Source organism: Hoplias malabaricus, chromosome 8, assembly GCF_029633855.1.
Source record: "Hoplias malabaricus isolate fHopMal1 chromosome 8, fHopMal1.hap1, whole genome shotgun sequence".
Classification (NCBI taxonomy): domain Eukaryota; kingdom Metazoa; phylum Chordata; class Actinopteri; order Characiformes; family Erythrinidae; genus Hoplias; species Hoplias malabaricus.
The window spans coordinates 19,560,320-19,576,987 of NC_089807.1; the positions used below are offsets into that span (position 1 = coordinate 19,560,320).

The 16,668-nt window shown below is 36.5% G+C and overlaps 1 protein-coding gene across 3 annotated transcripts; it reads left to right on the top strand.

Moving 5' to 3' along the window:
• Positions 1 to 6,685: 6,685 nt before the first annotated feature.
• Positions 6,686 to 16,533, top strand: manba (mannosidase, beta A, lysosomal). 3 transcript variants are annotated; one of them, XM_066678961.1, is made up of 18 exons: positions 6,686 to 6,897; positions 7,130 to 7,269; positions 7,774 to 7,868; positions 9,062 to 9,167; positions 9,312 to 9,482; positions 9,575 to 9,698; positions 9,906 to 10,075; positions 10,371 to 10,481; positions 10,555 to 10,706; positions 11,384 to 11,501; positions 11,597 to 11,683; positions 11,774 to 11,941; positions 12,355 to 12,573; positions 13,785 to 13,949; positions 14,070 to 14,214; positions 15,201 to 15,343; positions 15,465 to 15,725; positions 16,092 to 16,533. In XM_066678961.1, the coding sequence occupies exons 1-18, from the start codon at positions 6,852 to 6,854 to the stop codon at positions 16,314 to 16,316; spliced, it is 2,646 nt and encodes an 881-aa protein (XP_066535058.1). In that variant the 5' UTR covers positions 6,686 to 6,851; the 3' UTR covers positions 16,317 to 16,533. The 3 variants fall into 3 exon arrangements, with proteins under 3 accessions (XP_066535058.1, XP_066535059.1, XP_066535057.1); XM_066678960.1 differs by having other exon boundaries at positions 6,824 to 7,269; XM_066678962.1 differs by lacking the exon at positions 16,092 to 16,533 and having other exon boundaries at positions 6,816 to 7,269; positions 15,488 to 15,654.
• The last annotated feature ends 135 nt before the right edge of the window (positions 16,534 to 16,668 follow it).

Consider the following 16,668-nt stretch of genomic DNA (forward strand, 5'->3'; position numbering starts at 1 on the left):
TAACATTAACTAACTCTCAGACACTCCTCTGTTTCCCTAAAATTGTTCATAAATGTAATTAGCCGTCATTTTTATCAATCCCAGTGCTTGTAAAAATTAACTTCATAAACCAAATTCTGGCGGTGAATAGGAGGCCAGTGAAGCTGATAATTGGAGCAGCTTTATATTTGAACAGGCGCCTTAATGAAGGCTTAAAGAAGACCCTTCTAAGACTCGCTGCCAAAACATGTTAATGTCTATGGCGCATTTTCAAAATAAAAGTCTGCGAATAACAACATATTTTGGTTCAAGGCAAGCTAATTTTTTTCTGGTCTCCTATCTAATATTGTTTAATTATGTTTTTATGCTATTTCATGCTATTAATGAATCCACTGTGAGTGTGTGCTTTTTACTGAGTAAGCTTCATAGGCAAAAAAAAAAACCCAAGGCTTTCTTGAAGTTATACTGCAGTTTTTGACTTGCAAGTATTAAGTGTGCAAGGGGTGCCTGTGGCTTATTGCTTCTTTATACATGACTAAATTACTCGGCATTAGTTTAAAGAGCAATGCAAATGACATTACTGAATAATTTAGCAAGAACATAATCTGGTAGCTCTTTTTGTGTTCCTTTGATAGTTTGATATGACTGAATCAGAATCAGAATCTCTTTATTTCGCCAGGTATGTTAAACATACTAGGAATTTGTCTTGGTGACAGCAACACATGTATGACATGTAACACAGACTGTTAACAAACATAACTCTAAAAGAGGTACAATAAACAATAAATAAACTAAAGAATACAGTTAAGTACTAGAAAAAAAAGAGCGTTAAGACATAAATTAGACAACATAAAATATAAAATCTATACTGTACAGATATGAGTATGAATATAAATGTTTCCAAATATTCCTAAAGTAGGTTATATTATATATTGTTGTAGGAGTTACAGAAATAGAACTTCTGTACAGCTGTGCAAAATAGCATAGTGCAAGTGAGTAAAGTGTCCTGTTCAGTGCAGTTAAGTCCAGTCGGTTTAGTTCAGTGGTTTGGAGACTCAGAGGTGTTCACTGTGGTTGAGGAGAGCTACAGCTCTGGGAAAGAAGCTGTTAGCATGCCGTGTTGTATGACTGTATGCAAGAGTGATGTTCGCTTGCCTGTGAATCTCAGAAAAATAATAATGTATTGTCAGAGTGAATCTACACACCGGTATTTCATTTCAAAATGCATAGCCTTGTTCCTTAGTTAAATCATTATGATACGTATAAAATAAATGGTAAAAATATCAAATAAAATGAATGCAAAAGTATTTTTGAATGATTTTTAAAAACAATATATTTAAAACAGTTCTGTAGTTCTTCTAATATCTCAATGAATCTGGAAATTTTAATTTTACAATTTGAATGTTTTGAGACAATCGTCATAATATTTGTAATTTTATTTAATAACTTACATTAAATAAATAAATGACATTCTGCCTGCTACATCAGAATGTATTTATTAGACGTACAAGAGTTTTAAAGCTTTTTGTGTAATGAATCATTGAAATTCAAAACTCAAACTTTCTCCAGCTCTTTCATCATTTTATGTTAATTGTTGAATTTAAAATTATTTAGTGTGAAAATTATGAGTGAAGAATTTATTGGTCGTTGCAATCATTATGAGCTCCATCAGGAAAAAGCACTGCAAAACCATGTAATCTATTGTTCTGTTATTGGGGATATTGTATCCAAAAGTATGAGTTTTGGGTTAGACGATTTAAAGACAGTGATTGCAGTATTAGCCATTGATTCAGAATATGCATTTTAAACAGGTTCATGTTTATCAATTAAACATAAGGATTATGTCTTAATATATTGCATTTGGTATTAATGTGTAGGTAAAGGGTAAATATAATGCACTAACTTTTAAAGAAAACCAGGCAATAGAAAACATCAGCTTTGTCCTATATTGGAGAAGTAATGTCAACCCATAACCCTCCAGCAGCAAGGTGAGATGCTTTCTCAGGGTGAGAAAGATAACATTTGTTTATATATTAAGAATGTTTACAGTTAGACGTTTTCTTAACCAGTACATTACAAAAAGTTACAACCACAAATAAGAATTAGACTAACAATAACTTGATTAGTATCAATTAGCTGTCTGTGTCCATTTATATTTATTTATCATCATATAGTCTTGATAGTATCAGCATGTATATTTAGAGAAAATACAAAGACTGGTAATATCTAACTTGTCTTGGGTTCCAGAGCACATTCCATTGTCTGGTCCAATTACTCAGAGAAACCTACATATGAACAAAAATGACAAACGTAAATAAATATATAAAAGTTAGTCACAGTGGTTTTGTGCCTTGAAGATGTGTCAGTCTGTCCCTCCAGTAAAGCAAGGAAGTCTTTAAAAATAAATATAATGATGCAAAACATGTTAAAGTTTGTAAAAGAACTCTCAGTACTGTTTTGACACTGTATACATACACTTTATATCAGAAACTCTACTTTTACTCCACTTTTCCAGATGTTCTGGATTGGAGGAACACTCTCAACCCAGCAGTGTCATTGAGGTATGTAAAAACCTCAGTAACAGCACTGTGTTACTACATTTCTAACGATACCATAAAAACTACTGTGAACATCACCACAATCTTCAACATGACTATGAAAATCATTCTGAACACCGGTATGAAACATCTTCTTGAACACCATCATCACCATCACTGTCAACACCATCACAAACATTGTTGTGCTTTTCCTGGGGTGTTGTGGGTGACGAAGAAGAATCTGTGCCACACACTGTCTAGAGTTTTAAATACGTTTTTATTTCTTCAAAGAACAGTATCTGATCATCCTTAAGTGCTGGGAAAGAATCCGCCAATTCCATTAATCTCTAATCACCTCTCTCCGTATTTCTGGTCATCTCTCCCCTCTCCCAGCTCCTACTCCAATCTATATGGTTCTTTCCCCTTCAAAATATGATGAATGTGAATTTTGGTTTATATTTGCACATGCAAGGGACTGAAAGAGAAAAAAGTTTATAGTCTCTTTTCCTTACTGGGAGCTTGTGCTAAACATTTCTCTCTTTGGAACACAGACATAGAACATACATATAAACTCAGAACAGTGAGCATCTCTAAATGCTGCACTTAAGACCATATGAATAAAAGATACGTCAACATCATTATCAACACAGGTATTGCATTATGAACAACACCAACATCAACACTGTCTTGTAAGTGTCACTGCTGTTATGAGAATGGAAAACCCATGGTGGTTTCTTTCCACTATCGGATGAAATATAGTGATGAATTGTGCAGTAACAGATGGGCTACAGTGAGTAACTGCAAGTCTACAAAATAACCACAAAGTTGCTACAAGCTACATATACCTGCTTTTAAACTTTTAAACAGTTCTATTGGTGTACACTAATATTATTATCGACGTATCAGCATATTTTTAGTTTGATAACAGGCTAAAGAACACCTGAAATATATTTGCTAAATGAGGATATAATGTATGCATCATATATTAAATATATATTTATAATAGATTATATTTTACACGATAATACTAAATTTCTTTTAAGTAAAGCTGCTTATTAGTAGTGTGCTAATGTTACCGAGCTTAGTTTTGTTTGCTTAAAAAGGAATGTACAACTTATGTACAACTTGCAGCAGTTCACTAACACATCTTTACTGCTTTTAACTACTTTTTACTGAAATGAGTTTATATTACTGTTTTATGTATTGTAATGCACACAAACACGGTTTTAAAAGCTATAAAACGTGATATCTCTTCGCGAGATACACTAAGCACTTTTAGGTTTTCGCCACCAGAAAGCACTTATGTACACCATTATGGAAGCAAATCTTCCATAACAGATTTGCTTCCATACATGGTGTCACGAAGCCTTGAGTAATTAACCATTTTCAGATTCAAGAGTGCCATCACTAGGAATCGGTTACCAGGTTTTGAATCTGTGATGTATTTCCTGTGACGTATGGTTTGGCAGAAAACTTTAATGGAGGAATATATTCTGTTAAACTACATAAAACAGTAATATATTAAAAATGAATTTAGAATACACTCATAACACATCTTTATGAGGCACATTGGGAAAACTATACTGTTGTAATTACATTCTCAGTGTTGCAGGTTGGCACTTCTTGTTATGAAATTATTCGGTTAATATCTAAAATTCTAATATTCTTGCAGAAACACTTGAGCAGGGCTTTTGATAATACATTTACATTTATCACAGCGCTAATCCACTGCCTGTTTTTTCCATAGGCAAGGCTCATATGGGCTTGCATTATAAGGTATTTAACATGAGAGCATTTTGTGTACATGCCTTTGAGCTTCAGATTCAAGATTGCCATCACTAAGAATCGGTTACCAGGTATAATGAATATTCATGACAGAAAAATAATAATTTAAATATCCTTTATTTTGAAGTGCCATGTCCTGATATCTTCATTACATCCACCAAATAACAAATATTTATTTTGTATTCATGTATTATTTATTTATATATTACATTCATTTCCTGTCAATGACTTTTGGCTTTTCTTTTGAAATCCGTTCCCCTACATGCTCTTACCGTAATGTTCAGAATACGCAGTTCTACTAAATCAACGATGGTCTATTTTGACAAAGCTTTTCCAAGTGGATCACAATATGGCATAAGTCTTACCGAATTAAAAAACATACCGCTATTATTGTGAACGACATTATATCGCCCACCCCTAATTCAGGGTAAGGAAACTCGAAAGAACATGCCAACATAATAATTTTATTAGACCGTATGAACAGTTTAACCGCTTTCTAAACAGAAAAGACGCTAATAAAGATGCGACACAAGCTCCTGAGACCGCACACAGTGAGGGAGAGAGGCATAAACTTTAACGTTACATGTGCTTTAGTAATCGCCTCAGGAATAGGGGGCTTAGTTGAACAGTGGTTACATGTGAGGTTTTCTTATCGTTAAAAGTTTATTAAATGTATAAAGAATATGCATAAACAAATAAAAAATGGCAAAACAATATCAATTACAGTACAAACTAACAGAGAGTAGCTGACACTAGAAGCCAAAAAGATATTAAATGAAATATCAAGCAAAAATATCACCAAAATATAAGCCAAATCCACCATGCGATTTGAGCTCACAGTCTAATCATCTTTTTTTACTATTATTATTTTTTTAAATCACTACCTGCCGGTTCACAGTGACAGAACCTCTGCTCTGCTGAGCTGCACGAGACAGTCTGTCAATCTTATATTACTGAAAGAGCCAATCAGAAATAAGCAAAGGAAAAAGACATTTTTTGGTTGGTTGAGTTGGCTTTATTGACAGTGACAGTTTGATTTTATTCCTTTATTTTTACAAGGTGTTTGACTCATTGGAGCATTGCTTTATTGCAGAAACTTTAAAATGTATGGGTTTTGGGGAGAAATTTTGTAATATAATCAAGTTGTTTTAGACAGATATAAGTACTTCATTTATCCCTTGGCACAGGAATGACCTGTAGCTTTATTATGTCAAGTGGCATTCAACGAACCTGTCCGATTTTGCTGAAATAATTAATCTTGACAACCCAAATTCTTAATTTGTTAATTAATAAAATTTAAATTTGCATGGTATTAAAATTTTGGTAAAGAATTTAAAATGTCAGTTTGCTGATGATACTGCCATTTTCTAAAAGCTAAAACTATGGTTGACATAGCATATCCATTTGAACTTTTCTGGTGCATCCGGTCTGTCTCTCAACATTAAAACTTTTTAACTGCTCCCAAGCCATTCTCGCTCTGAAAACCCTGTTGCCTCCATTACAGTCAAGTCTGAAGTGACATAACAATGTCAAGGATCTTAATAGAGAGAGAAGAGGTTAATATTGAAAAAAGTTTAGTAGATATGAAGAAATCCCTAAGTCACTAGTTAACCAGAGATCTTAAGATTTTTGAATGAGTTCTTTTATCTAAAGCTGAGGGACTGTCCACATTTATTTATTTGTGTCAGTCTGTATTTACCTCTGACAACAGCATTAAAAAGGCTAATTTGATTATTTTTCAATTTCTTTGGAGGAACAAAACTTATTATTTAAAGAGAACTCAACTAGTCAGGGAATATAATAAGGGTGTGGTATTAAAGCCTTAGACTGAGTAAATTGTTTGAAAACTTACCTATCACTTCCCCACTCTATGTGGTTTCATATTCCTAGAGTTTTATTTGATAAACTTATGAGTTTTATTTGAAAAATTATATTCACTCATAACTTAACCCCACATGGATCTTTGCTGTGGAACAACAGGAAAATACTTGTTATTAGGAAATCAGTTTTTAAAACTGAATGGTACTACTGTCCATTAAGTCAGGTACAAATAATACCTTGTGGTGTTTTTTTTAGATCACAAAGAATTTGTTGACAAATTTAACGGACACTGAATGTGAGAGGCTTACAAGGCACATTCTGCAATAGTACAACATGAATCAGAAGCAAAAAATAGACCAGGATTGACAATTTTATTGTCGAACACAATTATTCTTCATTTTTTTTCTGTCCCATAGTGATAAAACCTCACAACCAACAACATAAAATACAGCAAAGTGCATGAATTAATATAAAATTAGAATTTCGGGGGCATACTGAATACCTTATTCAGGTCATAAAACGTCCAAATAGAGGCCAGATATAGGCTGAATAATATTTTCAATAGATTTTAATCTCATTTTTATATTCACAATGTCAGAATGAGGAAAGGACTGGGTTTCTACATGATGATTACGTTGTTTTTATTTTACCTCGTCATTGGTTTATCTATGTCTGCAAAGACATATCTAAATTGCGCAGCAAACATGTACCGTGAACAGTCCCTGCTGAATGAGGAACAAGTTTGAGCCGCGGTGGACCTCAGGAGAAAATTTGGGTGAGACACGTCCCTGATTCTCGTGACTCTCATGAGAGCGTTGTTTGCTCTGGGTGATTAAGTGTTTTGTTCAAGTTTACAGTCGTAATCATGAGATGCACCGTAAATAGATGAGTGTCGGCGTATACATGGATTTTAATCAATTTAGAGTCAAACATGAGCGGCTTGATTCAACTTAGCGGATTGCTCCCTGTTTTGGTATCTCTGCTTGTTTTCACCCTGTTTCTGAAAGTGAATTGTGAGAGTTTGCGGGTCTCCGTGGTCAGTCTAAACGGAGTCTGGGCTTTAAACAACTCCAACAACTCACTGTCCCTCGGAGCTTCAGTGCCGGGGTGTGTTCATACGGCGCTACAGAACAACAACATTATTCAGGTAGGTTGCAGGGAGTATAGCCTACTGCAGATCTGAATCTCATTAAATCACAAAGGTGCCGTCAAATTAGATTAAAAGGCCCATATCACGGAAGAACATACAGTCCCTTCTTTCTTTAAATTTGTAATGTCATGAGAAAAACATATGTTTATCTGCCATTTTAACCTAGGCCAAAGCTTTTCCTGAAGTTTTTAAAAACATGAGCAGCACTGCTGTGTCTAATCCACTCATACTAGCACCACACACACACTATCACAGCACCCCAATATCAGTGTCAGTGCAGCACTGAGAATGATCCACTGCCCAAATAATCTTAGCATTAAAGAACAACAGGCAGACTACAGTCTGTATTTGCAGAATTACAAAGTGGACTAAAGGTTAGTGGAGCTGACATGTATAATGAGTGTAGAAACGATTAGGTCATTTTAATGTTATTGCTGATCATTGTATTTGACATATTTTCACGTTTTTGAAATAAAGGTCCATTTGTCTTTGTGCCCACAGGATCCATATTATCGGTTTAATGATCTGGCCTACAGATGGATCTCTCTAGACAACTGGACCTACACCACTTCATTCTCCCTGGCTGACTCTTTTAGGTTTGGAACACGCTGACGACTTATAATGGTGTATATATATATATATATATATATATATATATATATATATATATATATATATATATATATAATGGTATGACCATCTCCTTGTTTCTGTACTCACTGTCCATTCACTCAGCTCCCCTGACCCCACAGGAGCAATTTGTAGATTTAAAATGAAAGATTGTTGTCCATCTGTTGTTCTGTACATATATTTTTCACCATGTACATCAATGGTTTTGTTCTGGCAAGAGTGGAGTTTATAAACACTGTGTCCACTATGTCAGACACACCACCTGGTTGGTCCACTTCCTAAAGGTAAAGTCAGAGACAGCTTATCTGTTGCACAATTTGTATTGGTCATCCTTTAGTCGTTTGTTAGTGGACACTGGACTTTTCTGGCTGGATGTTTTGGCTTTGGGACTGTTCTCAGTCCAGCAGTGACACTGAGGGATTTAAAAACTCAACACTGCTATGTCTGATCTATTCATACCAACGTAACATACATTAACACAACGACAGCCAGGTCAGAGTCTCTGCAGTGTCTTTGAAAATGCACCAGACCACACTTTGAGGGTAAACAATGTGTGCAGAACAACAGATGGACAACAGTTTGTAATTCATTCATTATCTGTAACCAGATAATGTAACCGCTTCTCCAGTTCAGGGTCGCGGTGGGTCCAGAGCCTACCTGAAATCATTGGGCGCAAGGCGGGAATACACCCTGGGGGGGCGCCAGTCCTTCCCAGGCCAACACACACACTTACACATTCACTCACACCTACGGACACTTTTGAGTCACCAATCCACCTACCAACATGTGTTTTTGGACTGTGGGAGGAAACCAGAGCACGAGAGCAGAGAAACCCACGCAGACACAGGGAGAGCACACCACACTCCTCACAGACAGTCACCCGGAGGAAACCCATGCAGACACAGGGAGAACACACCAAACTCCTCACAGACAGTCACCTGGAGCAGGAATCGAACCCACAACCTCAAGGTCCCTAGAGCTGTATGACTGCGACACTACCTGCTGCATCACCGTGCCGCCCACAGTTTGTAATTGTAGAACTATAAAGTGCTCCTGTAGTGTCAGTGGAGCTGAGTGAAAGTACAGTGAGTGCAGAAATAAGTATGCAGTATGCATATGTGTATTTTTTATTTATTTTATTTATTTTTTTCTCAAACAGGGAGAGTAGGAGAGCTGTTCTGGTATTTGAAGGTGTGGACACAGTTTCCACAATTTATCTCAATGGATTATTCATTGGAAAGACGGACAACATGTTCCAGAGATATGTATGTAAACACTCACTGACTTTCCAGAACTTGAGATTGTTAATTTGCTTTGACTCCACGTTAATCATAGGGAACAGTCTGATTGGGGTTACACATTATGTCCTTCATGAAAAGGCACTCCAACAGATTTGCGTTCTTTCTTAGGACTTTGAAGTTGCTGAACTCCTTAAGGATGTGAATATCCTGAATGTGGTTCTCATGTCAGCTGTGACTTATGCATCAGAAAGACGTCAAGCTCATACTGCCTACAGTGTGCCCCCAGAATGCCCACCTGCTGTACAGAAAGGGGAGTGCCATGTAAACTTTATCAGAAAGGTATAATAAAGATTGGTTGATGTAAGCTCCCACTAGAGGGTCTTCAGCGCTAAAGCTTGTTCAGCTTTGATGGAACTTTGTGTATGTTTCAGGCACAGAGCTCTTTTAGTTGGGACTGGGGGCCGTCTTTTCCAACTCTTGGTATCTGGAAGGGTGTTCGTCTGGAGTGTTTTGAAAGTATCAGAATAACGAGCTTCGTCACCAGTCCAAAATATGGTGTGGTTTGCTGGACGTTCATGAATCAACCTCAACAAATTCCCCTATCTAAACAGATACTGTGTTAAAATAATTAAATGAATATTATGAACTATTATTTTTAATTCAAATAATGTTGAAGAAGAATAATTGCAATATATTAATCTTATATGTAAATATTTTTTCTCTCTCGCTCTCTATTTCATGGACACCCTTTCTGTCTCTCAGACATTGCCCTCTCATCCTGGACTGTGGAGGTGGAGTTGTTCTTTGATGTTGTTGTGGCTTCAAAGGGTATCGTCCTCTTGTCTGTGCCGCAACTACATTCAGAGGGAAAGTTTCAGCTTTCCCTTGTGCCGGGCAAAAACAGCACATCTTTTGTCCTTCAAATCAGCCAGGTAATGCAAAGATGCAGCTTCCAGGGTGTTTACATAATGTGAATTCCAATGAATCTATATGTACACTGACTCCTAATGTTTATTTTGTTTTTTTATTTATTTATTTATTATTTATTTTTAGTATTTCTGCTTCTGTACCATTCTGCTGTGAATTAAATTCAAATATCTATTAGTCTTATGTCAATGAACAAATATTGTCATTAACTTCCATAATCATATCTGGAAACCCAAATGAGCATTGATAACGCATATGAAATAATATTGCACATGTCTCACAGGTGTAATGTGTTTCTAGAATATTACAGTGGATCTTTGGTGGCCATTTGGTCATGGACAACAACCCCTGAAGGAGCTTTTTATAAATATCAGTATGGAGGGAGGAGAGAAATTACATGCAAAGAGAATGGTAAGAAATTGCATTCTCTGTTTTCTGTCTTTCACTCAGGTTCTTCCACTCACTGTAGTCTCTTGGTATATAGATTGCGTTCCGTACTGTGGAGCTGGTACAAGATCCTATTCCGGATTCTACTGGCCTTAGCTTCTACTTAAGAATCAATGGACAGCCCATCTTTCTGAAGGGTTCAAACTGGATACCAGCCCATGCCTTCCAGGACCAGGTTACAGCAGACAGGTGAAGACGAGAATCTTCCTCAATCTGTTATGTACAAAATGGAATGAAAACATAATACAGGATCTTGCATTTTCTTGCACCATTGGAAAATACCTGCATCTATTAATTTTGTGCGATCTGTGCAATAAAAACCCTGTGGTCACTGTAGACAAACAGCCAATAAGTTGTGGGCTTGAGTGGGCAGATACTTTTATTGCTTGCTAATGGCAGGTTTAGACAGTCAGATTATTGACTATCTGTGCAGAATGGATTGGGGGGAAGCATACCTACAGGCAAACTACATAAATCTAACTCCTATTTACTGCTTGCATGTTAACAATCCATGGCTCAGTTTGCATGTCCTAAACTAGGCAGGACAGATAATAAAAATAGAAATATTAAAAACGGGTAGGTGCTGATGAGAGCAGCCAATTTAAATGGGGACATGTCTGCACAATGCATAGTCTGAGTCAAAGTGGGCATATGTGGAAAGATGGAGTGAGCATGGCTATTAATGCTAGATTTTGCAAGTAAGCATTGGCATAACTTATGACAGACCTAATCATTTTAACATACGTTAACGCTGAGATTGTTTGCTTTCTTGTAGACTATCAACTTTAAGATGTGAGGTTTTGTTTCAGCAGTGACGATATGCTGGTTTGTTTGTCCAACTTAAATTTTTTTTTGTCATCTGTTAGGTTGGCTCAGCTTCTCATCTCTGCACAGATGGCAAACATGAATGTTTTGAGAGTGTGGGGGGGTGGGATCTATGAACAGGACCTCTTCTACAGCCTGTGTGATCAACTAGGCATTATGGTATGGATTCTCATATGACATACATCATGACCATCATGACTTTTGCTACTGTTGATGTTTGTCATTGATGTGTCATTTATTTCTGCTCATTTTAGGTTTGGCAGGACTTCATGTTTGCGTGTGCTTTATACCCTACAGAGCAAGGTTTCATTCAGTCAGTGCGGGAAGAGGTCACTCAACAGGTACATTTGTGCACCTGTCCATGTGGTAGAAGTTTAGGGATATGTTGGCTTCTTAATTTAATCCAAACTTTCACAATTTATGGTCTTCAGGTGAGACGGCTCAAGTCCCACCCCTCTGTGATCCTTTGGAGTGGGAACAATGAGAATGAGGCTGCAATAGCAGCTAACTGGTTTTTTATTGCGCCGGATGAGAGGCCACGTTATTTAAAGGATTACGTCCATTTGTATGTGGACAATATTAGGGAGATTGTACTGCAGGTGAGAAAAAATTTCTGCCTTATTGGAGTGTAGAAAAAAATTGTAAAAAGTTCATGTTGGATAAAGATCTCATTTTCACTGGGATCCAGTTTAGTTAACGGTGTAAATATAATCTTTAAATGTGCAAAATACAGAATTTTTCTGAAGGCATAAAGGCAGAAGAAATGGTGCAGTTGTTGTCGCTATAGCATCTTTGCTATATATATATATATATATATATATATATGTAAGTGTATTTAACCAAGTTAGGAAGCCACATGATTAAGAAATAAAGCCTGCAGAATTGTAGATTTAGATGTATTCACCTATAACCTGCTTGAGATAATTTTCTGGAGAAAATTGCTTCTGATTTTGTTAGTTACTGATGCGTTGTTTAAAGCATTTACACTTTTTTCCCTTATATATATATATAGGCTGACAGCACAAGGCCCTTTTTAGCATCTAGTCCAACAAATGGGGTAGAGTCTGTTAAAGAAGGCTGGGTGGCCAAGAACCCCTATGACCCTAATTATGGAGATGTCCACTTCTACAACTACTTTCATGATTGTTGGGACTGGAGGACATTTCCTCGTACACGCTTTGCATCTGAATATGGATTTCAGTCGTGGCCCTCTCTCTCCACCCTCAGTAAGGTATCACACACTTATTGATACAGATGTGGACCATAATATATTTGTGTTGAAGTATGTGTATACATGGTAAATGCGTATTACAACTAGGGCTGTGCCATATAGTATCGTTCACGATGATATCATAATTTTTCTTTAAAACGATAAAAAAAATTGATACTGTAATAATCATGATATTCTGATTTGTTTGCACAGTGACTCAGCCCAGCAACTATTCTGTGTTTTTGTTAATTGCTGTGAAGCTTTAAGGTTAACTTTTTGTATAATTGTTTACTTTTGCTGTTTATCACGCACACACTACATTTTCTGCACTTTAGTTTTTTGGTAGGTTTTATGCTACATTTATATATTCTATACAACATCAGAATCTTGGTAAATTACTGTTTACAAAATAAGCAAATGTTTACAGATTTCTTTTGTCACTTCTTTATATTTGAATATTTGAAACGGTTACATATGTAGTAAAATAAACTTGTCAATAAATAAAACCATTTAATGCTATTGATATATATTAAATATATTATGATTTATATTAAATATATCAAATCAAATCAAATTTATTTATATAGAGCTTTTTACAACTGATGTTGTCACAAAGCAGCTTCACAGAATTCCAGTAAGACAAAGATTTGACATGAAATGTAAAAAAAATGTAAAAAACCCCAAGTGAGCAAGCCAGGGGCGACAGTGGCAAGGAAAAACTCCCCCAGCTGAGGAAGGAACCTTGGGAGGAACCAAGGCTCACAAGGGGTGACCTATCCTCCTTTGGTCAATCTGGTAATAATACTGGTAATAATAGTTAGTAGTCCGTGAGAGCTTCAGTGTAGGGGCAGCTTCAAGGTGCTTGGTGGTTGCTGGAGCGTGGGCAACATTTATTTTGTTGCATTATTATGTTCTTGAAATTAATACAAGTATTGTTCAGTGTTTTGTTCATATCACCAAGAATATTATTGCCAAAGCACCCTGAAATATTGTGATTTTATTTTAGGGCCATATCGCCCACCCTTATTTACAACTATACATTTGCACATTTAAATAGGCCATATTTCAAAAACCAGGCCAAAAATGTTTTAAAGTTATATTTTGTGTTTAATAAATTTTGATAATATTAACTGTACATACTACTATTTATTTTAATGTGTTGTTATTGACAATTTAACTGCCACTCAAACTCACTCCTAGGCTGACTAAACAGACAATGTGTGTACCAACAGGTTTCAGTATCTGTAGACTGGGATTTCAGCAGCAATTTCTCAAGTCATCGACAGCATCATGAGCTTGGAAACCAACAGATGTTGATACAAGCAAAACTACACTACATCCTTCCCAACAACACAGACCCAATACAGAGATATAGAGACAATATTTACATTACCCAAGTAAGCCTGCATACACAAACATTTTAGTGTCAGAAATACATGCTTCATGTCACAAGGCTCAAATGCTGGAGTATATAAAATGATGACACATATTCATAAGACCTTACTTCTCCTGAGCAGGTCATGCAGGCCCAGTGTGTGAAGACACAAACAGAGTTCTATCGTCGATGCCGTAGTGATATTGTGGAGGGCAGAGGGCACACCATGGGTGCTCTCTACTGGCAGCTGAACGACATCTGGCAGGCACCTTCCTGGTCTTCTATCGGTTAGTAAATCAGGAATACACCTTTCAAATATAATTATAGCTAGGTGATTGGCTGATTGGAATCAGGTTGATTGCTTGAGAGTACAAAGGTTGATGGTATTTATGGATGTGTTAATATGTGTCACTGCTGTCTCTTATCAGTGACACCTAAATCACATGCACACTTTCTTTCAAGTTTTGGAAATAAAGTAGTAGAAAATGTTGTTATTGATTTATTTATTGATTTATTTCTTCTTTTAAAGAAATATGCCTGTCAAAATTTCACACTTTTTTTTTTAACTACATTTGCATTTCAAGAAGGAAATGCATAATTCTTGGGGTGGGGGGGGGGTGCTGAAAGTGTGTGTATGGATGTTTGTATGTGTGTGGCAGGTGTGTATGAAATTATTATTATTATTATTATTTTTCTTGGAAATTTTTAAAAATAGCAAGGACTGAGTGGGGAAGAGGAGAGTGAGTCATTCTAGATCAATGATTAAAGATTCATTCATTATCTGTATTTGCTTATCCAATTCAGGGTTGCGGTGTGTATGGAGCCTACCCTGAATAATTGGGTGCAAGACAGGAACACACCCAGAATGGGTCTAGCATGATAATCGAAAAATGAGGGCAGTTTGTAATTTAGTTTCAAAGTTTACAGACACATCTCAATGCATTACTATGGGAGTGGTTTCTCAAAAGAATTTAACATCAATGTATTAAACATGACAGATCTGATCAACACCAAACATACATAACACACCTCACTGCCATGACTTCTGAAGTCAGTTTCAAATTGAGTTTGTATATTGAGTGATTTGATCTGTATTAATTGCAGAATGCTGTGGAAGAATAAAAACAAAATGGAGTAACCATATTGTGATTTTTAAAGCACAATAATAAATTATAAAGAGTATAATAGTTTTCAGGCACCAAAATATAAAAGCATATAGTTGCACCATCAGTGTTTCTAATAAAGCAGATGCTGTGTGTTCATATGTGTTCAGAATTTGGTGGCAAGTGGAAGATGCTGCACTACTTGGCAGTTCGCTTCTTTGATCCTCTCATTGCAGTGGGAGTTGAGGATAATGGAGATTTTCTGATCTATGCTGTGTCTGACAGGAACAGAGACTTCATTCTGAAAGCTACGGTAAGAGCCCCTGCACATTTGTCACCTTGCTCCCCTGCCTGCTTTGCGGTTTTCAGTAGAATGGCTACATTAATTCCATTTTCCATTTTAATGGTTCTTTTTCTGTGTTTTTGGCATTGAGGTTAAGTTTTATTATTGGAACAGCTTCACTCCCCAGTGTTCCCTGGAGTCTGAAGGTACCAAGGTGAAAGGAGGAACAGCCACATTGGTGTTCGCGCGTCCAGTTTCTGAGCTGCTAACAAATTGTAAGAACTGTACTCGAGAAGCATGTGTGGTCATTTTTGATGTCAGTGACCCGGAAAATGGCGTAAGAAGCCCAAGCAACTATCTGTTCCTCAGCTCACCACGAGATGCTGAAGGCCTTCAGAAACCTAAAATTAAGGTATTTTCTAAGCACATATATAAATATATAGTCCAAAATATAGTATGAGACCTTATTAATAATCTAGAATTTGTTTTTAATTGAAAGCTGGAAATAGCATGACATTATTTTTAAGCAGATTAGTGATACTGACCCTGTTAAAGCTTTAGATTTAGTCCATCCATTGAAACTGTTGTTCAGAGACTCTCGTGTTGATTTTAATGGCTTCTCAGAAGCTTTAGCACAAACCTGAACTCATCCAGATATTTTTACAAAACATCGGGAGTTATAAAAAGGTACAAAATAAAGGCAGACTTCAATGTGCAGCTGTGAGCATCTGAAATCAGGAATTTAACAAGAGCTCTTATGTGCCTTTGTGTTTGACAGTTTACAGTTGAGGACGGTGGGGACAGATTTAAAGTCAATCTGCATTGTTCTTCACCTGCACTGTTTGTCTGGCTGGATGCTGAGGACATTCCTGGAATCTTTGATGATAATGGCTTTCTGATGATGTCTGAAAATTACACTGTATTTTTCACTAAATGGAGACTTACAAACCTGAAGGAGTTTGTGGCCAAACTGCACATCACATCCCTCAGAGATATTTACTGATTGTGTGTGAAAGTGAGAGAAAGAGTTGAGCGAAATAAAGATATGTGTTCTTAAGCTGCAATCATAAACCACTCAGGTTTAAGAATGGCTCACTTATCATTTAACCTGATTAAAACACATTACATCCAAAATGTCCTTAAATTGCTGTGTGTAAATTGGGAGAGACACTTGGGTTTGAAGTTAATAAAAGTGTACACACACCAGTGGATTTGGGAAATTTATTGTATGGCTGTAACCGGGCTAGACCTTCAGTATATGACGACAGGTTACTTATAAACCCCCTTGACGGGCCTCAGGCTGGCGGCCATTGAGTCTGTCAGCACCGAGGCCGTTCAATGAGAAGGAGGGCAGA

Coding starts and splice junctions, on each gene's coding strand:
- manba (XM_066678960.1), top strand. CDS start 7,054: ATGAGCGGCTTGATTCAACTTAGCGGATTGCTCCCTGTTTTGGTATCT. Junction 10,482..10,554: donor AATTACATGCAAAGAGAATG/GTAAGAAATTGC, acceptor CTTGGTATATAG/ATTGCGTTCCGTACTGTGGA. Junction 15,726..16,091: donor TTCAGAAACCTAAAATTAAG/GTATTTTCTAAG, acceptor TGTGTTTGACAG/TTTACAGTTGAGGACGGTGG.